The sequence below is a fragment of the Festucalex cinctus genome, chromosome 15, assembly GCF_051991245.1.
Source record: "Festucalex cinctus isolate MCC-2025b chromosome 15, RoL_Fcin_1.0, whole genome shotgun sequence".
In the NCBI taxonomy this organism is placed as follows: Eukaryota; Metazoa; Chordata; class Actinopteri; order Syngnathiformes; family Syngnathidae; genus Festucalex; species Festucalex cinctus.
Window position 1 is genome coordinate 25,691,856 of NC_135425.1, and position 22,277 is coordinate 25,714,132.

Sequence of the window (22,277 nt, forward strand, 5' to 3'; positions counted from 1 at the left end):
CCTCATTTGGATGGCGGACGAGTTGAAGTCTATCCCAGCTGGCTTTCGGTGAGAGGCAGGGTACAACCCTGGACTGGTTGTCAGCCAGTCGCAGGGCACATGGAGACAAACAAGCACAAAGTTACGGACGTTTGGAGATGAATGTTTTTGCGAGGGCAGTAGCCAGGGCAAATCCATACAGGCGCAGGGAAAATATGTCAACTCTAGATTTGGACCCAGAATGCCAAAACTGAGACGACCATGCTGCTCGGCAACAAAACACTTGAACAGAAAAGAAAAAATACAATCACATGAACCCAAACAGTTACTGAAATGCATCACACTCACATACATTACCAGATATGAATAGCGTATAAATTCAATCATTGTTAGCGATTCAAACTAATTCCAGTAGTTATATGCACTGTATAGTGTAAAACAAAAAAACAATTATTGTGTTGGTAGAAGCAAAATTATTGCAAGAGTTAGGCGAACTTTTAAAGGACAAGAGCCACATACGTTTTTGTTTTTTTTAAATACGGAAAATTAGGCACAGATGTTTGATAATAAAATAAAATGTTGAACAGTTTATTTTACTAATATTTTGCATTATATTTTATTGTATTATTTAGCCGTTTTATTAGATAAATGAACAAAACATTTTACAGGGAAATTTCTAAATCACTAGATTGAAATGTTTATTGTACAATTTAAATTTACATTATAATGTATTATGAAGCACAAAATGCAAATTCTGGTGTTTTCTGCAAAGTGCGCCCACGTGACACGCATGCTCTCGCCCCGTCTCGCGAGAACGCGACCTGCTTGTTTGCTAACGTTGTAGCCTCCTTTGGCAGCAGGTTATATAGCACGTCGCTTCTTTCGTTTTCTCCCCTTCTTGCGTTCGGGCTGCGATGGAGGTCGTCGCAGCCGCAGAGGAGGCCGGGGAGAGGCCGCATCACCGGCCGTTCCTCATCGGCGTTAGCGGAGGAACCGCTAGCGGGAAGGTTTGTAACTAAGTTCGAACCAAATAGCTCCGGCGGTTGTTAGCATTAGCCAGGCTAGCATCGACTGTCAAGACAGTTGGCCCGCCCACTTACTCATGGCAACGATCAAGATACATTTGTGCCATTTATACTTATTTTTATCCTTTTCTTTGTAACGTAAATGATTTTATATTTTAAATACTTGGCTAGCTACCCTCTTTAATTGAATTTACTGCGGTCAGATGACCCGCTGGACATAATATTAGGTACATCTGCACCCTCTACTCGTCGCGAGTGCAAAACCAAAACGAATCAATTATTAAAAAATATGGATGACTCGCACAATTACAAACAACGCACGACGTAGTCATTTTTATAATGTTAGCGATGATTGTGGGTTTCTATACTGTACAGTGTTATAGATATATAGTAAACATTGTAATTATACTTTCTAAACGAGAGCAATCAATATATTGACAATTCCGAGATGACGTCATAATACAAAATGACGGTCAATTGACGGCGCAAGAAATCTCTCCGCTCATTGAAAAGCATTAGACTTTGGATCGTTGTAATTTGATTTGTGAGGATTAGTTTGATTTTAAAATGTGACGTGATGTCGTTTGACTACTGTAACAATTTATGTTGCTATGTGGTTCGTATGAACGTCACAGGCAAAAAGCAATCTAAACCGTCGTTTGTTTTCACCGTATAAAAGAAGCATTTGAATTGCGTTGCATTGGGCATATATCTCAAATGCCCGGATGTTCGGAATGCTCGATTCATAATCATTCTATTATAGCAGAGCACAATTCTCCGCTGGGGCCCAGCTGTCAAACAAAACAAATCAAGATTTTTCTGAAGAAACAAACACAACTCTTACGTAGCAATTCATGAGTTTATGTTTGGAGTACTATATTAATAAAATTATAAGGCGATTATGCGTCATTGAAGACTAGATTGTCCATCCCTCATCGTTTAACTTTTTTATTTCTTTTAAAACGTCCCATTTCCGTGGCTGAATGCCAGTCGACGGTGTGTGCCAAGATCATGGAGCTGCTGGGCCAGAACAAGGTGGACCACCACCAGAGGAAGGTGGCCATCATCAGCCAGGACTGCTTCTACCGCGTGCTCACCGCCGAGCAGAAGGCCAAAGCCCTCAAGGGCCAGTACAACTTCGATCACCCAGGTAGACAAAAAAAAATAAAAAAAAATACAGCACTTGGCAACAGTCAAGTGATCCATGTGATGACCTCGTTATTTTGGTCTCACAGAAGCCTTCGACAACGAGCTGATGTACAAAACACTGAAGGACATCGTGGAGGGCCGAGTGGTTCAAGTGCCCACGTACGACTTTGTTACCCATTCCAGGTGAGACTTTTTTTTTTACGCCGTCCGCGGAAAAACACGCCAAATGACATCATCAGTCATGGCATCTTTTGCGTTCAGGTTGGACGAGAGGATCACGGTTTACCCGGCCGACGTGGTCCTCCTGGAGGGCATCCTGGTCTTCTACCCGCAGAAAGTGCGAGACATGTTCCACATGAAGCTCTTCGTGGACACCGACTCCGACGTGAGGCTGTCACGCAGAGGTACGGCCCGGGGCACTGCTTTGGATTTGTTTATTTTGTTTTGCGGCTTTTTGCTGAGCCCAACGTTTTTGGTTCATCAGTGCTGCGGGACATGACCCGAGGCCGGGACCTGGAGCAGATCCTGTCACAGTACACCACCTTCGTCAAGCCCGCTTTTGAGGAGTTCTGTTTACCTGTAAGTGTGAGCTCCTGTGCTACACTTTTATCCAACAGGTCTTCCCTCCCCTTCTCATACCTTTTTTTTTTTTTTCCACCCTCTCTCTCCTCCTTTTAGACCAAAAAGTACGTGGATGTCATCATTCCCAGAGGAGTTGACAACATGGGTGAGGCTCATTACTTATTGAAAGAAAATAAACTTATTAGTCATAGTAGAGTTAACTACAAAAGTGATACTACCATCCATGTGCTATCCTATTTACTACTTTTTCCTGCGACAACCATTTGAGGAAATAACGATCATTGACGTGCTTTCCAGTGGCCATCAACCTGATCGTGCAGCACATCCAGGACATCCTCAACGGCGACATCTGCAAGTGGCAGCGGGGGCCCGTCAACGGCCAGGGCCGCAGCTTGAAGCGGGCCATGGCGGGCGAGTGCCACCTGCAGGACGCCGGCGGCGGCGCCAACCCGGCCGGAAAGCGGCCCCTGCTGGAGCCCAGCACTCGGCCCCACTAGCGGCCCCCCCGCCCGCCACCCTTTCCGGGAGCTTCCGCCAACTATTCCCCAAAGACCTTCACTTGAATTTGGAATTTGCTGTTGCGCACAAATGTTGCGAGGGGTTGGGAAGTATCCGGGTAACTCGCTCATATGTGGAAAATGTTCCCAATTGGAGACTTTCAATGAGAATTTTTGGGGAACTTTTAATAGAAAGGTCAATCGAAACGTTTAGTTTTGTCATAAGCAGACATCTACTGTCTCAAATAATGTATCCCTGTTGAAATGAATGGAAATGTCGTTAATTTGTTCCAATTTTTGTCGTTTGCAAATTTTTTTGTAACACAGCACTCTCATACTGTACTTTATAAAAACATACAGTAAAAGGAATTTAACTTTTTGCCACAATTCATTGGACATTGTGCTGCTCCTTCTGGCGTATGCGCCTTGACCACCTGGGGGCAGTACACTACAGACATACAGTTACACTGTAATATTGTGGAGTGACTTAAAAAGGGATACTTGACTCATTGAACAATTTTCAGCCGTGTAAAGTTAATATTTTGGACAGAATGAATTTGATAACGTCATTATTTTTCATTTACAATGAATACCTTTCAAAAGTCATTTTTCTACTTGCTGTCGACTGATGATGACATCACCTGTGCTGAGGAAGTAGGTAACGGCCAATCATGGCTCACCTTGTTTTCTGGGTTTGGTCAGTAAACTGAGCCGTGATTGGTCGCTACCTACTTCCTCAGCACAGGTGATATCACCAGTCGACAGCAAGTAGAAAAATGACTTTTGAAAGGTATTCATTGTACATGAAAAATGAAGTTACCATATTAATTATAGACAAAATAACTTTTTTACTGCTGAAAATGTCTCAATGAGTCAAGTATCCCTTTAATGACTTAAGTCAATAATTCTGTCCTATAATGTTAAAATGCTGAAAATTTATTTCCATAGAAAGCTCCCAACTTGGCAAATTCACGGAATTTTGCAAGCATATGCACACGGTCCTGTTGTCAATTTATCACCATTACAATAATAAGCTGAAATATATTTAGATTTTTTTTTTTTTTTTGCACCGAGTGTGACTCATCTTGTTAATATATTCAAAGTTATAACCAACTGTGACACATGCGTGTTTTTTTTTTTTTTTTCCCCCCTACTGAAGATTATTGAATGCCTTAACCACTCCCCCATGTAAAGGGGATGTTTTTCCATGCGTGTGTGTGAATAATAATATGATAAAGTATGGTGACTTCATGTATAGAAACAGCTGTTTGTTTTTTTATTGAGGGCACAGTGTGACGCGCGTCGCTTCTGACTGGTCTCCCAAAGACAAAAAAAAGAAAAAGAAATCATTTACACTTTGGAATGACAAACGACTTCACTCATTCCCGCCTTGGAACATGACATGATTTTGTTTGATTTTTTTTTCCCCTCCGTGTGTTTGTAATTTTTTCACACATGACCACGGCACACAATGACATAACTATGGAAGCCCATTCCCTCCAGTAAAAAAAAAAAAAAAAAAAAAAAAAAAATCATAACTGTTTCAAACTTTGCTCGCCACTGGAGGGCGCAACGTGCCGCATGGAAGTCTGATAAATCCCCCCCAACAGATTCTCGTTCAACGTCTAAAAAAATAAAAAAATAATATTCCACTGGCGGTTTCTGACGGTTAAAAAAAATAATTTTTTTTTTTTTTTTTTTTTTTTACTGACGGTAATGGGCTTCCATACATAACAGATGACAGCATCTTTCGTCATTTCTCTTACCGTCTTGCTCGTTTGGTCTGGTCTTTCGCCTCGTTTTTTTGAACGCGTACGACGGCACTTGCGGGGGAGAGACGGCCGAGTTCTTCCCGGCAAGCACAAACGTCCTTTTCAAGAACAAAAAGGAGCGGCGTGTGTGTATAGAATACGTTTCATAAGCACACATGATTCTGACTTACACAAGCTAACAAACAAACCTTCCCCCTTCAACGCAGAACTTTCACAGTAGGTGGCGCTGCCGTGTTGAGGGGAGTGCTGTGCTTGACTTGAGGTGACCAATTCAACGGCACGTGACGTGATATATATATATACTGTACTGTACTGTATACACACATTACTGACAAAAAAGTTGGTGATATTAGCCTTTTGGATGCAATATTTCAAACTTTTTAACAAGTAGTGTATGTATTGTATCGCTGTTGAGCGGGAACCCCGTTATGTCCAAATATGGTCAATTTCACCTTCATCATTTCATTACATCACTCAAGGCTCCAAGACCTTTGGAAAAGAGTTTGGGACAATAATGTAGTCAGTCGTTTTCCTTTGTGTAGTTAAGGTAAGCTTGAGTGCAGACTTTTTGGATGAATTGTAATAAATTAGATTTTTTTTTTTTAAGCACATTAAATTGGTAACTGTACATGATTTGGGGGTTGTGTGATTGTATGATAGAAATTTAAAGGGATACTTGACTCATTGAACCATTTTCCAGCAGTGTCAAGTTAATATTTTGTCCAGAATGAATTTGATAACTTCATTTTTCACGTACAATTAATACCTTTAAAAAAGTATTTTTTTTCTACTTGCTGTCGACTGATGATGACATCACCTGTGCTGAGGAAGTACGGTAGGTAATGACCAATCATGGCTCACCTGTTCTCTGGGGTTGGTCAGCAAACTGAGCCATGATTGGTCGTTACCTACTTCCTCAGCACAGGTGATGTCACTGAGGTGAGGTCACTTTAACGTCAATTTCAGTTGACAGCAGAGGGCAGTAGCGCACTGAAACGGTTGCCTGAAGTTCCCCCTTAGGTAACTCAAGCAAGATGTATTGTTTTCCCCAAAAAGTAGTGATTTTAGAGTTAGGAGGATTCCGGCCAACAGCGATGACATATAATAATAATAATAATAAAAAAAATAAAAAAAAAATTAAAAAAAAGCTTGAAAGAGTAATGGACCTTCTCACCTCCGTGTCACACACTTGGCTGACCATCTCCACTCTACAAAAGAGCAGACTTTGGTTATTTTCCGCCCTCTCCCAGTAATAAGAAGTCTCCCAGCCTGGTTCGGCTCCTCGTGAACCTCACGCGCGCGCGCTTCCAATAAATCGTTCTCCTGCAACGAATCTCCCGTTAGATCCCGCCTGAAATTAAAAGCGTCCATTCGGGCGGGTCTGTTAAAGTGGAGTTAGTGTCATTGAAGCACAGTTGGAGGTCATGTCTTTTTGTTGAGTTTTTTTGTGGTTGGGGGTGGGGGGGCCGCGGCGCTTAAGTCTTCTCGTCCCGATCTGTCTTGCGCCGGGCGATGTTCCGCGGCTTGATCTTGAGCGACAGCTCCCACAGCGCCTCTTCGGCCAGGTGGTCGCTGAAGTCGTTGAAGAAGGAGACGATGTCGTCGTTGCGTTTCAGCTCGTAGTGCCTGCGCAAAAGACAACAAAACATGAACAAAACTCGCACAATCGTGAAACCGAACATTTTTAAGCCATTGTTATTTATTATTTTTTTTAATACATATACAAACAAGTCCGCAATTTGAGATGGACACTTTTAAGTGTAGTACCAAGTTGTGCCACAACATTCTAGGCAGCGCTGCAGTATTCTGGACGAGATGCAACGTAATTAACAGCAAGAAGTAGAGGCAGAAAAGGTCCCCTATTAAGCTGAAATAAGGCATATTTTTCTTCCTACTCCCTTTGACCATGTAAACTATCACGAATTATTACCATGTTTCTTCTTTCTTTTCATTTTTTTTATCTGCTACTTGTTTATGTTTATATGTTCAGTAAACAAGCATCAAACGAACGTATGGGACGCGTGGTGGTTACGCACACTTGCTGGAAGCGGCGCATGCTGTCCAAGATGTTGAACTGCTGCCATCGCTTGGAGAAATTGACTTTGCCGTCGATGAGGTCGGGGTTGCCCAGGTGGACGAAGGTCAGGTCCTGCAAGATGAGACCCCTGCGGGGGGGAGGAGGAAGCGGCAAGTGGCGGTTAAAAAACAAAACAAAACATTGAAAGAGAAAAGCAATGTGAAACTCTTACAAGTACGGAATGCAGGGAGGCTCCACTTCGGCCAGAGCGGCCCGGTACGCACGGAAGGACGACGAGCTGTCAATCAACGTGCAATATTCCTCCAACCCCTAAAGGAAGGATTGAAGAAAAAGAAAAAGAAAAAGTATTACCTTTACATGGTTTTCCTCCATGTGGTTTTGAACCATCCTGACAAATGAAGTCGCAGAAATTCGAAGCGTACGAGCCACCCGACTTTCGCGTGCTCACCTCCGACGTTTGCTTCTGCCACTCCAATCTTCGGATGGGGGCGGAGTCCAGTGCGGACAGGATGGCCAGGTACGAGTTGAAGTTGTTCAACTTTCTTAAGTGCTGTCATTAAAAGGACAAAAAACAAAAATGAAATATAAATGGTCAAAAGGTGGAGATTTTCTGTGGGTGTGAGAGCAAGCAACCTTCATGATCTTGATGAACTTGAGCAGCAGCTTCTCTCGGTCCTGGGCTTTTTCTTGCTGAATGATTAATGAGCGCACCCTGGTGGACACACACAGGAAGTGACTGGAATTGGGCGAAGGGAGCTTCCTTTTTTTTTAATTTTTTTATTTATTTATTTTTTAAACTCACCAGTAGCTCATGTTGTTAAAGTGCTCCGTGAACTGCGTCAGGTTGGGACTCTTCTCCTCGTTTTGCTCTTTGGCCCAAAGCAACACCTCGGGAATCTAACACCAACAAAACAAAACAATCAGCATTCATTCTGTCAACTGCAGACAGTGCCAGGCATCAAGCCACCCTACCTCGATTTTGTAGAAGAGTTCGGCGTCGAGAAGCGTGAGCTGGTCTGCGATCTCGTGACTGCGGAAATCGTGCAGCGTTCCGGGCCTGGCGGGACGACACCAACGCGCCAGTTGAGACATTTTCAACGGCCACTGAAGGTTGTGGGAGGGAAGGCGTTTGGTCACACTCGTACCTGGCCGAGACACCGCGAGCGGCGAGCGGCTTGAGCGAGTTGGTGTAGCGCAGCAGCTTCTTCTGCTCCACCTTGTCCAGGATGTTCTTGCGGAGGACGCGGGCCAGGCTGAGCTCCCCGTTGCAGACCAGCGTGAAGACCAGATCCATCAGCTGCTTCAGGATGTCCTCCGTCAGTTCCACCAAGCTAGGGGGCGGAGACCCATCGTTGTTAAAAGCAGGGTCAAAAGATGGACTTTCAAGACGTCAAACCGCTGATGACACAAGAAGCTCAGTTGGCCACTAAATCAAACAGTCGACATCGATTCATGAAATAAAGCCACATTTTATGATTCAAATATAGTGACCCCAAATCTGAATAATCGAATGGCCGATTTGACTTCAAGTAAAATATGTACAGTATTTGCAAAAACAGCAATTGGAATATTTTATTTGATTTTTCCTTCTAAATGTGAGCCGGATGCATGTGCAAAATGGCGTCATTTATCTTGGAAAACAGCATGTCGCCACGGCAACAATGTCCGACAAAATCGAACGCTTCGAACTTTTCATCTTAAAATATGAAAAATGCCAAGATATTAAAAAAAAAATATGTTAAAATATGACCTCTATGAAAGGCCAAAATTGGGGAGAAAAAATGTGAAAATAAATTAGGTGTATATATTGTCGGCATTTCAGGTATTTGAGACTACGTGAGCCAGTCGATAAGAGGTTAATAATGTCATGAGGATGACATCATCGTGTGTATGTCCGCTGTTCTGTTCAAGGCTTTCTCTGATGTTAGCGTTCAACAAAAAGATGGTCAAATTAGGTTCACCCGTCAACACTTAACATTCTTGAAATTTCACTCAATATCCCACACTTTTTGTTACATAACTTTTGCAGCATTGGATGCAATTACTCACCAGAGCTCGTCCACCACACGCACCAGCACAAAGAAGGTGTTCTTGCTGACTCGCTTCTTGAACGTGTCTGGACTGTGGCAAAAACTTGTGTATGTGCTTTGTGGTCAAGGAACATTAAAAGCGTCAATCAAGTACGATATATTGAAGCCATGTTACATTGCCGATCAACATTCACGCTCCGACCATCTTGCTTTTTTGGTAAGCCTTTTGTTTTTTTGTTGTTTTTTTTTGGCGTAGTACTGCTTTGTGCCACAACATGCTTGGCAGCAGTGATCTCTACTGGAAGAGATGTTTTACACTACTCTATATATTAGCATTTAAGCTAGCAGACTTCAACAAATGTTTTGGCGTTAAAATGTAAACAGTTTAATTCTCATTTTTTGTGCCACCTGTACAGCAAACTACAATTGTGAGTGGAATATAGACAACTTGAATCAAGCACACTTTGCTCTTATTTAAACTTGACAATGTCAGACTGTTTAACTCATTCACTCCCAGCAGCCATTTTCACTAACACAACCCCCTTCCCTCCTGGCTGTTTTGATGAATTTTGACAGATTTTGAAAGGCCCACAGAATATTGTGTTCTATTGCTATAAAAACATGGAACCTACCAAAAGAAAGATTAGAGTCTCCTCTTTCATCAGGGGAAAAAAATATTTCAATCAATTTCCGTTTTGCCGCAAATAGCATTAGAATACAGCAAAGTTTAACCATTATTCACAAATCTGTTTAAAACAGCGTGGAAAAGAGGTTGTTGCAACATGGCCCAGGTTGATCTCTTATACTCTGCTGCCACCTGCTGGCCCTTTTTGTAATAACTATAATTGCTGTTGCATTAAAAACAAAAACAAAAAAACATTAAAAACGTATAAATACATCTTTGGGAGCATGGTAATATTTAAAATAGAACGTATTTATACGTTTTTGGGAGCAAATGAGTTAATATGCACAAGGAATAGTTTTAAAAAGTGTTTTAGTAAATGTAAGGGTGTTTCAAAAAGCTGATGAAAAATTCAAAAAGTTATATGGCCTCTTGATGTGCTAATTTTCACCTAGCTAGCCTAGCGGGTGTACGTCTGGAATGTATCCCCCCCCCCCCACGATAAGCGAGGGTTTCTCTCTCTAGCGGCACACAGTAAACTGGAGGCACAGATGTGAAAAGGTGATGAAAGGATATCTGTAGTGTAGCTTCTTAATGAGGTCCTCGGGGGTTATAAACGTCCTATATGTAGTCAAAAAGGCTTCACAGTACAAAACGAGATCTGTGGGGCAGAGATCCGTTATTAGTCAGGGAGAGAACGACGACGATGACGACGTGAGACTTCCTCTTTACCTTTGCGGTCCGTCTCTGTGGCGTGGACGAGTAAAATGTCTCCCGATCCAGCACGCACATCCGGCCCGTCATCATTCTGGGGGTGTCAATTATTCACAAATATTTGAGCCTTTCAGGGGTTTACTGAATAATATATTGAAATGAGGGAGGGGGGAGGAGCTACAGTCAGACAAAAGCAGTGCTTTGCCATCATCTTTTAGTATCTGGGTGCTGAGGAACTATGGCGAAGTGAGTAAGTTTCAGGCGTTATTGCCATCTTGTCCAAAGGTGAAGTGAATTTCATTCATACAAAAGTAATGACAGTGACTGTTTTCATTAACTAAAATAACCTCACTGGTGACTTTTGGCCCGCACTGAACCACCAAGCGATAAAATACAGCTGATGTTGCGGCGGGACGCACTTCCGTCGCAGACTGGTAGCTAAAAACAGACAAGGGGAAAAAAAAAAAGTGTTTTTTGGATGTCTTACTTCCTGTTTTAGTGTTATCCTGCTCATGATCTCCTTGTGATCGATGAGCGAGAGCTCGTCCACGTTCTCCTCGCTGTCCTCCGCCGACTCCACCGACTTTTGCCTCCTGAAAAACAGAAAATTAACAGTTGGCATCAAAAGGGGAGGAGACAAGACTAATATATAAAAAAAATGTGACAAAAATGTTGTAAATAATGTCAAGAAGAAATGTCATATTGTGAAGAGATAACTGTAGTCGTATTTATAAGAAAAAAGTAAAATATTCTGACTACAGTACTTATCACAAGCGTCTTTCCTCCTGTGAAATTACTTTATTTTGCAAAAACATTTTTATTCCTGTGACAATACTTTAATTTCATTTTACTTAAACTTTATTCTCGTAACTTAAAAACTGGACATCCTTGTTGCACCATTGTGACTTGCTTCGCTTAAAATTTAATTGTGCTAATACTCATTCAGGGACTTTGTCATAAAATTCACATAATTTAATGTAATACAATTGATTAAATATTTTCCGGACATTTTATGTTAATTTTTGTGGGTTTTGTTTATTTTTATGCATTCAAACAGATTTTTTTTTCCAAGCCAAAACATCATCTTACCTTTCCACTTCCATAGTCTCTTTGCTATTGGTGGATGGCGTCGGAGGGGCGGGGTCTTGGAGCACGTCGTCGGCCGTGATCGTTTCCTGATCGAAAAGCAAAACGGATGTTCAAAACGCGAGTGTCATGGACCCTTCAATCGATCTTTTTTTCCGAAGGGTTGAGCAACATAACACCAAAATAAAAATGATGGCGCCACGGTACGTCCAACTTTGTACGACTACAACGTGTGCGCCAGGTTTACACACAGCACAGCACTACATGCTACGGTGCACACCTTACCCCCAAACACCAAAAGGAACAATGACAACCACAAACATATATTCACTCACAATCCGTGTATCATTCCTCCTTTAATTTGCAAATGGCCAAATCAATAGAAAAAAGTGACATTTTGTAATTTATGCAAACAAGACAAACGTTACTTTTTCTTTGCAATAGTGTTGCAAATGTTATATGTGCCCCCGCTAGTTTAAACAACACTCTAATTAACTCATTCAAACCCACGTATAAATATGTTTTTAATACTCTGTCCTAAACTCCCCCAAACCTATTTATGTTTTTTTTATGTTTTTTTTTTTGTTTTTTTTTTAATGCTAGAACATACAGAAGGCTTTGATGGAGCTTGTGACCTAAAGAGGTCACTTAAAGCAATGGTAGCTATTACAAAAACGGCCAGCAGGTGGCAGCAGAGTATAAGAGACCAGCCAGGGCCATGTTGCAACAAACTCTTTTCCCAGTGTTTTCAATAGGTTTGTAAATAATGATGAAACTTAGCGCTACTCTAATGCTAATTGCGGCAAAACTGAAAAATCTTTCTTTTGGTAGGTTCCATGTTTTGATAGCAATAGCAATATTCTCGGGGCCTTGCAAAATCAGTCAAAATCCAGTAAAACAGGCGGGAGTGAAGAGGGTTACTTCAGTGAAAACGGCTGGGAGTGAAAGAGTTCATATTGCATTTGAGGAATAAAAATTCATCAGATTAATCCATTCGTTTTCATCCATCTCAGAGGGCAGCGCTTTTGTCCTGTACCGCCCTCTGCTGTTCAGTCAAATTGACGTCAAATTGCCTTCGGGTTCGCATTGCGAATGTCACTTGACCAAATGCAGAAAACAGGTGAGCCGTCATGTTGGTATATTAATGGGGCACTTGGAAAATATTGCAAAGAAAATGTTTGTCTCGAGTTTCCTTTTCACATCAAACTCCCTCCTGTGGCCTGCTTTTGAATTTTGGCAAGTTGAGGAGAGTCAAAAATGTGTTTGTTTTTTTTTTGTTCCACTTTTTTTCACATCGAGTTGCCTTGTGTATGAAATGTACTATCAAAATAAAGTAGCCTTGACTTCCCTTTCAAAATAATGAGTCACTTTTTCCTTATTATTAAAGATGTAAACAAATGATACACAGATTGTGCCCAAACACCAAACGTAATCGTGACAACCACAGAACTGTACACTGACTGTCCCACATGCACAAATAATTCACAAGGATGGCGGCGGGGATTTCACTGAAAAACTGCAAAACTCCAAGTAAATATTCTATTTTTTTTTTTTTTTGAAAGCAACAACATGTGAGATGTTAGCTTGGCGGTGAGCGACATTCGCAGCAAAGGCGGCCATGACGGCGAGCAGACCGGGAGGAAAGCGCGCAAGCCCAGCGCCGATGCGAAGAAGCCATGCTCGCCACATTCTCATCGCGTGCCGCCACCTTTCCAGAGTTCAATCGAAAGCTGTCGTGACGGCACACGTCGACAACCTTCTTCCGACCTCACTGCTACTACTTACTCTGAGGGAGAGCGGCAGCTCGCCATTGGCCTGGCTGGACGAGTACAAGTTGACGTACTCGCCCTCCCCACCCTCGTCATTTGCACTCTCGCTCTACGGGAAGGGGTGGAAAAAAAAGAAAAAAAAAAGAATACCCAGACGTGAGGCAGCGTTAAAGGGGTGTGAAGGAAGCGGTGCTTTTTGTTTTTGGTGGGGGTGGAGGAAAGGGGGGGGGTTGGTCCTGGCTCAGAGCATCATCACGGCCACCAGGTGTCACTAGAGTGCATGCAGAGTAGAGAAAACATGCTCCGCTGCGATTCTTAGTGGACAATGAGTGAGAGGCTGTTTGGAATCACTCGCTAGCCAGGATTTTGTTAATACATCTTGAATAGTAGTGAACAACTGATGACATGAAAAAAGCAATACAACCCATTGTTGCATTTTGACAATGCGCCAACATACGAACATGACGAAATAACGTGCGCAGTTTGTATTCATTTAAAAAAAAAAAATTATACACTTCAACAATAAAGGGGAGCCCCAGCATATTCATGGTTTGCTATACATGAATCCATAAGATGAATTCATTTGACTGTTTATGGTACGTTATGATGTTGAATTGATTTCCTGAATATTCATCACAGAAAGTGAACCAGCTGACGTTGCATATTATTGTCACCCTTTTTTAAAATAATTGCGTAAGTCTTATTTTTTGGCAAAAATGTTTTTTTTGTTGTTGCCAAAATCATCATCTCATGATGCAAATGGTTCAAATGTTTTTGTGTTTCTTAAAAAAATCTGGGAAAAAAAACTATTAAACAAATAAATTTTAAGAAGACGCCGATATTTGACAGCAAAAAAACACCTGCCTGAGTATTTATTTTTTTATGAGTTTTTACTCTACTTAATTAATCGCCAATATTTTTTTCCAAATCGGCTAATGAGCTCATGATTTTCGAACACAAAAAAAGGCTATATATATATATATATATACATATATATATATATATATATATATATATATATATATATATATATATATATATATATATATATATATATTCTCTGTTCGTAAATTACAGAAAAAAATCATTAAACATATAATAAGCATATTTTTAATTAATTTATTTAACTTGAATTTATAATCAAGTCAATTTGCTTAAAGTGTGTGGGGAGGAGTAAAACGTTTTTTGTTTTTGTTTTTTATTTAGTTTTTTTTATGGCTGCTCTATTGTAGATTTTCACATATGGTGTAATATTTATGTTGCTCCTGTATGATTAGGGAGTTGGGAATAAGTGAATGACTCCGAACACAGCCAGAGTGATCATGAGCAAAATTTCAGCGTGTCCACACGAGTCACCGCTGACTTTTTTTTTCTTTTTTCTGTCTTTTCTCCTTTTCCTCTTCTTCAACATGAGAATCTAACAAGCCCGCTCAATGTCCACAACATCCGTCCGTCCTCACCACGTGGAGAGAGTCACCGTGAGACGACTCGGAGGGAGGACGGGCCGCCGCCGATGCGGCCGAGCCCGACGGGGAGCCCCCGGGCCCGGGCCCTCCCCCGCTGCCGTCGGCAACGGCGGCACTGGTCAAGGCGGCTTGGTCCGCGCTCTGCGGGAAGGTTTCGCCAGGGAAGAGCGGAAGCAAGAAAAGAGGAGGAGGAGGAAGAAAACAAAGAGCCAAGAGATCAGACTGCTTGAAAAATAAAAAATAATAAAATGAGACGGTGGAACAAGAGGCGAGACAGAGTGAGAGGCGGAAGTGATGCTTCAGGTAGCGTTGACCCAGACGAGGATGAAGACAAGGAGTGGGCGTGAACATGAAATGCATCGCACAGCATTGGAGAAGTAGAAAACAGACAGCATGGCAGCGGCTCCATCAGAGCTCTCAACTCATTTTCACAGCAGGCCACATCGTCTATCAAATCAATCGTTAATCGCCTTTTGATAAGTAAATGTAAGTGTAATTTCCCTTGCATTTCAATGTTATTATACTTTAAACAACTAATTGGATTTGAAGTCAGGAGACAAGGAAAATAGTGACAAAGATATTAAGAAGAAAGTCACACTTCATTTTGAAAATAAGATGTTTACAAAAAATAAAAAATTTTTTTAAAATAAAATAAAAATCCCCCCACCACAAGTCAGCGACGATGTTTCTAACTTAAGACTTTTACATCTGAAATCATTTTTTACCTCCCTAAAAAATAAAATATAATTCTTCAGAAGAAAAAATATGTAAAAAAAAAAGAAAAAAAAAAAAGAAAAAAAAAAGATTTCAGCCATTTTTTTCTACCTATTTGAAATAGATATAAATTAAAAAGAGAAAATATTCCAAGGAACTTTTCCCTCAAAGTTGATAAACAATTTTTTGTGATAAATCTAGATTCTCCCCCTCAATACGTAAGTACGGTAGTGTCCGTTTTGTTCACCTCAGCTGTTTGGCTGTACATACTTTACTTCAACTTCTGCGCCAATAAAAGCTTCGCTCTTCTTTCATTGAAATTGTGACTTGCAATTTTCCCGTCTCGTCAGCAGGAGGTGCTGCGGGCTGGCCAAAGTCAACGTGTGCGAGCTGGAAAAGGTCAAATGCAATTTGATGATCCCCGATGATCACGGCAGGTGATGTTTTTGTGCTTTTATTAAGGCGTGTCTTACTAATTTGGCAAAAGGTGATGATGTACCTTTAAGAATAAACGTGCGTGTGCGCGCATCGCCAACTGAAAAGATGTCTGTCTACTTGCAGGGAGGCGAAGCACTAACCTGTGTGAACATGTTGCAAACGCCAGCTGCCTTTCAGCACATACCAACACATTGACAAATGCATGCACACGTAGACACGCATACAAATACACGCAAATATGTGTAGAATTATTTGAAGGCTGCCCTGCTCTACGGACTGCAAATCGATGTACAGTGCACGATTGCATACCAGACCAAAATCGGTGAAAATCTGCAAAATAGAGACCGTACAATTTCACATTTGACACATTTCAACTATTCCTTCGCACCTGTTCTCACTCTCTCGCTGTCACGAAATCAAAATCTATAACACATCACTTTGATCAAATGAAAAGCAGACCAACTTGCACTTGTCCAAAAAGGACGTCCACGATCTTAATGCTTGCAAAACATCACAGATGAGCCGACATAAATGAGCAAGAATCCATATTACTGCCATTACACATCCTCAAACAACTGCTACTTTAGCAAACCGGGAGCAGCAACGCATACAAAACATGCGCTATTACTCACGAGGAAAATAAAAATCGGCAGTAAAGTGGCGGTTCACTTTAAATGATGTCATGAGACACACCCACGCGGGAATAACCCAGTGAACCGACTTACGCACAACACCTTTCCTTAGCATGGCCCCGGGCGCCCCCCCCACCCCGCTAAACATCATGCCCCCGGGGCGTGAGGAATGCAAACATTCCACACAAACACACACACGAGGGGAAAAGGAGGGGGGGTGCGCCACAAACGGGGGAGCAAGCAGTTGGAAGGAGGAGAAGAAAAGGCGACGTGGAAAGATGAGCAGAAGCGAGAGGAATGTGTTTTCCATCAGGTCCATCTGGTGCGGCATTCCGCGAGAGAGACGCACCCCCGCCACCACCCCAACCCGAGGGAGAACCGCGGACGCCGCGGGGTCAACCGGGAAGCAGGGGCCCGGCTGCGACTGGTCACAATCAGCGGTAGCAAGTAACCCAGGAAAGATACAGTTACTATATTGAAGACATCATTAATCTGACAGCGGTCTTAAATATTAGACCTTGCAATGGCATGGTAGCTGTACATATCGGTATATTTAATTCCGTTTAAAACTTAAAATAGAAAATGTGCTATATGGTAAAGATATCATGAAAAGAAAATATTTCCTAACCTATTTTAATATACTTTGAGAATAAATGCTTCTCTTGGCTACGAGTTCATTTCCAGTTTTCGGACAGGTTTGCTTAATGTGTAGCTCGAGTAAAAAAAAAAATTCTATTGAGAATAATTAGTTTGTAGCTACTGGGGAGCAAGTTAGCTTAGCACCTAATCCAATCGGATGGGATGATTAAAAAAAAAAAAAAAGAAAAAAGTGCCAAATAGAAAAAGTTCTTCATCGGCCTCTTGTGACAACAACAGGCCAATTATAACTTGGGATGTAACGATAACGGCAATATCTGCACATCTGTTTAAAAAGTCAGGTTGATTTCCATTTGTGCAGTTCTAGCACCCTCTGGTGACTAGTTTTTTTCTTGTTTGTTTTTTGTTTTAAGTACCGTTTCATTTTCAAAAGGCATGTTTTGGCCCTTCTATGTTTAAAATCCATGCTAATGCTGAGATGAAGGGGAACGTAATATCCTTGTCAACAGAATCAATATGTGGAGGAACTCAATGCATTAGCAAGTACCTCAATGTTAAGTGTTATTAGAGATTGTCGGTTGCACAACATTGTATTTTATTGTGACTTTTTTTTTTTTTTTTAAATATCGCCAACCCCCCGACAATATCGTGATAAATATCGTATCGTAACCTTCATATTATCATGATATCGTATTGTGATGTTTGGATATCGTTACATCCCTCATTATAACTCGATTACTTGACAATTTCCATAATTTACAGCAGAGCTCAGTTCCGTCTGTGTAATTGGGAAAAAAAAGAACACATACAAGATGTATTTTTTTGTTGTTACTGCTAGCTAATTTTGTATGTTTTGTTAGCCTGTTCATGGCCGTAAAAATTCACTTTCACTTTTGTACTTAAGTGCATTTACATGTAATTCTACAAATGACTTTTTTCCCCCCCACACAATCTGTATTGTACTTGATGCGACAAACAAACAACATGGCCACAACAAAGCATGATTGACAACTGAGTACGACAATGAGCAGTGGGCGTGGAGCAAAAAAAAACAAGACGAGCCTCAAACGTTCAAAGTGCACACCGTGTCACGTATGGACACTCACCGTGGGCGTGGTCAAGGCGGCTTGGCCAATCAGGTAGGAGTTAGAGACGGACATGCTGAGGCCCAGCCCAGAGCCCGCCTCCTCCATGGCCGCCACAGACGGCTGGAGGTGGCAGGACAGAGAGGAAGAGGAGGAGGAAGAGGGGGAGGAGGAGTGCGAAGCCTAGAGGTGGAAAGTTGGGGAAAGTCAAGGAAGGGTCGGGGGGGAAAGCACAAGGGAGTGAGAGATGAGGGGGGGAAAGGGAAGGACAACGTTGATTAAACTAGTGAAGAAAGACGTATTCAGAGTTTAGTAGTAGAAATTAAGTAAGGGGAGAGCATAGTGAGTAAGTGAAGAGCGACAAAAGCTGCGTTGTGAAGTTGTTTGGTATCATTGATCATTCCCACGATACAGCAACTTTTAGTGGACCTGTTCATCAATTTAAAAAAAAAAAAAAATCCATATATAGTGATGAAGTAGCAAGTGAATGATTCACAGCCTACGTGTCACTGGGTTCATCTTCCCTTGAAAGCTCCGATGCCTGGCGGTCACGTGACTAAAACGCAAGACACTCATTTTCCCGTCTATGGTGACACTCCACTGAACCGTCCTTTTAATGCTCGCGGCTTTAAGAGCCTTACGGAATTGAGGCCAACTAAAGCACTTTCCAAACAGGGCCAATATGATCGGATCTGTTTTTTTTTTTTCTTCCCTCCCTCTCTCTCCCTCTCCATGATTTCCACACACACACACACGCATGGCAGCGGAAATTACTTTTTTGCCGTTTTTTTTATTTTTTGTTTCTCGCCAAAGCTGTGCAAAGTCGCTAAAGCGTGTAAAGGTTGGCGCACAGGCTTACGGCGGAGGCAAACACGATTATTACGATGAGTCCAAAAACACGAGGCCAGATTAGGCTTGATGGCAAGAGCTCAAAAATGGACAACAAATTGGTACGCCTTTCTGATCATTTTTGCAGTCGCTCCGTATCGGTTGCAACCTGCTAATAAGCTCGCTGGCCACTTTGCAAATGGCGAGGCTTCAAATTAGGGATGCTGCTATTATGTATTTTTAGAATTGAGTAATCTACTGATTATTCTATCAATAAAAAAAATATTTTGCATTATTTAACACGAACACAAACTGCGTGTGAGATGCAGGTATTAATTTTGCCCATTTCTATTCGCCAACTTCAAGGTCTTCTGTAGTACCTGTGACTTGAATGTGTACAGCTTGAGAGGCGGGGCCTGGATGGTGAGTGACGTGGGCGTCATTTGCCATTTGGCTCTTTTTCAATGAAGAACATTCTAATTTTTTTTTTTTTTACTCACTCGTAGTTCTAATGCAACTTTCGACATAAAGGTCAGCTTTATAGATCTCATGTCTAACAAAACTGCCCAAAAAAAATAAATAAAATTTGACGACAGCTTTAAATCGGAAAATCACTGATGCTGGGTGTGTTGCGCTACTGGATGGGGCAAGTGCGCAAAAAAAAAGCAAGAAATAGTTCCTCTTCTCTGTATTCAAGCCCTGCTAAAGATAGATGGACTGGAGTGCATGATAAAAAGTCTTATCTCCAAATGACACCATCCATGCGCAGACGTCTGCTTTCAGCTGCAGGAACGGCGATGCGCAGATAAGGAGGCAAATTGTTGGCGGAGATAACGAGAGAGGAGAGCGGCTTCTGAGAAAAGAGGATGAGGATTTCCACCAGAAACCTACTTTAGGCCAGCGCTTCTCAACTCTTGTCAAACCGGGACCGGCATTTTCCTACTGTTGCCCGGCGGCGACCCACTTTTGTAAAAATTAACAGTGCAGAAGAGGTTCAGAATTACTATAACATCTTTGCAATGTCCTTTAGCCTGTCTATGGTCTTTTACATGATATGTTAGCATTAAGCTAAGGACTTTCATGAGACAAAACTTTACAGTTTGGTTGAAGATTTTGGTGTTCCCTGACCCACCAGTTGAGAATCACAAACGTAAAAAACAAAACAAAAAAGCCCGTGGACAAGTATCGCGACTTCTTACCAGTTGCCGTTGCTTGGGCGGCAGCGCAGGCGGCAGGAGCGGCTCGTGGACCGAGTCGGTGCTGCTGAACGAGTCATTGAAGCCGTAGACCTCCTGGAAGCGCTTGTTGCGCTGCTCGTAGATGCTCTCGCTCTGCGGCATCTGGTAGAAGACGGACGGCTGCGGCTCCGAGTAGTCCTCCACAAACTGCATGTACTGCAGGACTGGGCAGAGAGAGCACGCTCCAGTTACCGACTGCCCTCGTTGAGTCTATTTCACAGTAGAGATTGGGTGAAAATTGGCACATGGGAGGCATAACAGTTACTGTTGATCAACTGACAAGGTTCACAGATTCATCATGGAGAAATTCACCTAAAAAAAAAAATCAACGTTCTTCAACCTATTCAAAGCTTTCTAACGTTTAAAAAATATCTTACTTTTTGTCCACATTTTCAGGAGCAAACAAGCTTATCTCATAATTTCAATTCTCAACCAATTCAAATCATTTAAACTTCAAATATACAACCCATTACCCCGCCTCCAAAAAATAAATAAAATAAAATACATTTTTTAAGAAATCTACATTGTCACAAAATCCCCAAATTAATGGAGAAATTTAACAAATTAAACTCAAATTGAAAATTTCATAACCAACTCCCACCATTGTAACTTCAAAATGTTCCTCAAAAGCATGTTCATAATCCATTTTGAAAAAACAATTTTCCATCTGTTAAATTTCCATCATTTCTGATGCTGTCCACCAACTAATTGTGCACAACCGCACATTTGCATTTCAATCTTAAGAAAAGCAAAAAATAATAATAATAAAAAAAAAAAGCCAGACAGAGAATGAGGGAAGCACCCGCTTTCTAACTCTGAACACATCGCCCTCCTACTGTCGTGGAGCTCTACAAGTTGACCCGTACAACGGGAAGAATGCATGGAATGACATCAATGAGCAGGAAGTGATGTAGAAGGCGTGTCAGGAAATGACCAAACCTTGACCTTCGTTGGCCCCTGCAGCTGGAACCATTGTAGCACATCCTGGTATTTTCTTCCTGTTGAATATTTCCTTGACATAATCTTACGCCTCAGCGATGCGCTGACATAACGCCGCCGGCTCGCCCTTTCCCAAATCTACCACTCCTACACCCCCGTATTGCTCAATCATTCTCTCATTTGTTCTTGAAATTTTCAATTATTGACATGTATCAACTAGCCAAAACTCTTTCTTCCCGACTCACGTGTATTGCTATACGAGCCTACAGCAATTTTTTTCCGAAAAAGATGGAACCCAGAGGCAACAAATAAAATGAAAACAGTAGGGGCCCCAAAATAGAACCCTGTGGAACTCCATATAACAGTATGGGACGCAGAGCACCCAAGGCTAACACAGAAACTCAAGACTCAAGCGCACTAATGCCCACCTGCTGTTGCAGAATAGAGTCAAACTAAAACTAATAAAATCTAAAAGAAAGAAATAAAAACAAACAAACCTGTTGTGAAAAGGAATGAAAACTTTTTTTCCCCGCCGTACTCACTGTGTCTGCTTTTCTTTTCCGGAAGCGGCGGCGGGCTGGCAGGCACGTCGGCGCTCTCGCCGCAAATGTACTGCGCGACGAAGACGCCGCCGTTGGTCTGCGGCATGGGCGAGATGGGCGTGAAAAGCGGGAAGGGCGGCGGCTCCTCCTCGGACAGGTTGTCGTACTGGGAGGGGTAGCGCTCGTACAGCTTGGAGCCGCCGTCGGGGAAGGGCGGCGTCTGCGTGCTGCGCCGCTTCTTCTGGGGCAGCGCGGGCGGCGCGCTGATGCGCGACAGCGGGTTGGGGTGCCCGGGCTGCGGCGTCCAGTACTCGGGCAGCTGCTGGTGGGGAGGCGCGCTGAAGCGGGGGTGCGTCGGATGCTGCCCGGGGACCGGCGAGGACGACTCGCTGTGCGACTCGGGCAGCGGGCTGAGGCAGCCGCCCGCCGGGATCGGGGGCAGGCCGTCCCCGACCGACAGGTCCTGGTGGAGGAAGTCGTAGTCGGGGTCGTAGTTTTCCGTGTTGTCTGAAAAAAGGGGAAGTAAAGACGACCC

General features: G+C 42.4%; 2 protein-coding genes across 2 annotated transcripts in view; one reads left to right on the top strand and one right to left on the bottom strand.

Moving 5' to 3' along the window:
• The first annotated feature begins 16 nt into the window (after positions 1–16).
• uck1 (uridine-cytidine kinase 1) lies at positions 17–3,601 on the top strand. Its single transcript, XM_077497124.1, has 7 exons — positions 17–986; positions 1,995–2,154; positions 2,240–2,336; positions 2,415–2,557; positions 2,638–2,732; positions 2,832–2,880; positions 3,033–3,601. Exons 1-7 carry the CDS (start codon positions 894–896, stop codon positions 3,230–3,232), a joined length of 837 nt encoding a protein of 278 aa, XP_077353250.1. The 5' UTR covers positions 17–893; the 3' UTR covers positions 3,233–3,601.
• Positions 3,602–4,485: 884 nt separating this feature from the next.
• rapgef1b (Rap guanine nucleotide exchange factor (GEF) 1b) overlaps positions 4,486–22,277 on the bottom strand; it is a 41,583-nt gene continuing 23,791 nt past the window's right edge. The window contains exons 10-27 of the mRNA XM_077496505.1: positions 21,743–22,249; positions 20,223–20,425; positions 18,217–18,378; positions 14,724–14,870; positions 13,280–13,372; positions 11,498–11,583; positions 10,896–11,001; positions 10,427–10,502; positions 10,268–10,355; positions 9,092–9,181; positions 8,188–8,373; positions 8,015–8,099; positions 7,845–7,939; positions 7,676–7,754; positions 7,491–7,592; positions 7,254–7,351; positions 7,041–7,169; positions 4,486–6,630 (exon numbers count right to left, since the gene is read on the bottom strand). Of these exons, the coding sequence (XP_077352631.1) occupies positions 6,480–6,630; positions 7,041–7,169; positions 7,254–7,351; positions 7,491–7,592; positions 7,676–7,754; positions 7,845–7,939; positions 8,015–8,099; positions 8,188–8,373; positions 9,092–9,181; positions 10,268–10,355; positions 10,427–10,502; positions 10,896–11,001; positions 11,498–11,583; positions 13,280–13,372; positions 14,724–14,870; positions 18,217–18,378; positions 20,223–20,425; positions 21,743–22,249 (2,483 nt within the window). The 3' untranslated portion in view covers positions 4,486–6,479. The remainder of the gene's footprint in view (positions 6,631–7,040; positions 7,170–7,253; positions 7,352–7,490; positions 7,593–7,675; positions 7,755–7,844; positions 7,940–8,014; positions 8,100–8,187; positions 8,374–9,091; positions 9,182–10,267; positions 10,356–10,426; positions 10,503–10,895; positions 11,002–11,497; positions 11,584–13,279; positions 13,373–14,723; positions 14,871–18,216; positions 18,379–20,222; positions 20,426–21,742; positions 22,250–22,277) is intronic.

What these genes read in the sequence shown, in the direction of transcription:
- uck1 (XM_077497124.1), top strand. Translation starts at nt 894, where the DNA reads ATGGAGGTCGTCGCAGCCGCAGAGGAGGCCGGGGAGAGGCCGCATCAC. An exon ending in GAGGAACCGCTAGCGGGAAG is followed by an intron (nt 987 to 1,994) that starts GTTTGTAACTAA and finishes GCTGAATGCCAG; the next exon opens with TCGACGGTGTGTGCCAAGAT. An exon ending in CAGAGGAGTTGACAACATGG is followed by an intron (nt 2,881 to 3,032) that starts GTGAGGCTCATT and finishes CGTGCTTTCCAG; the next exon opens with TGGCCATCAACCTGATCGTG.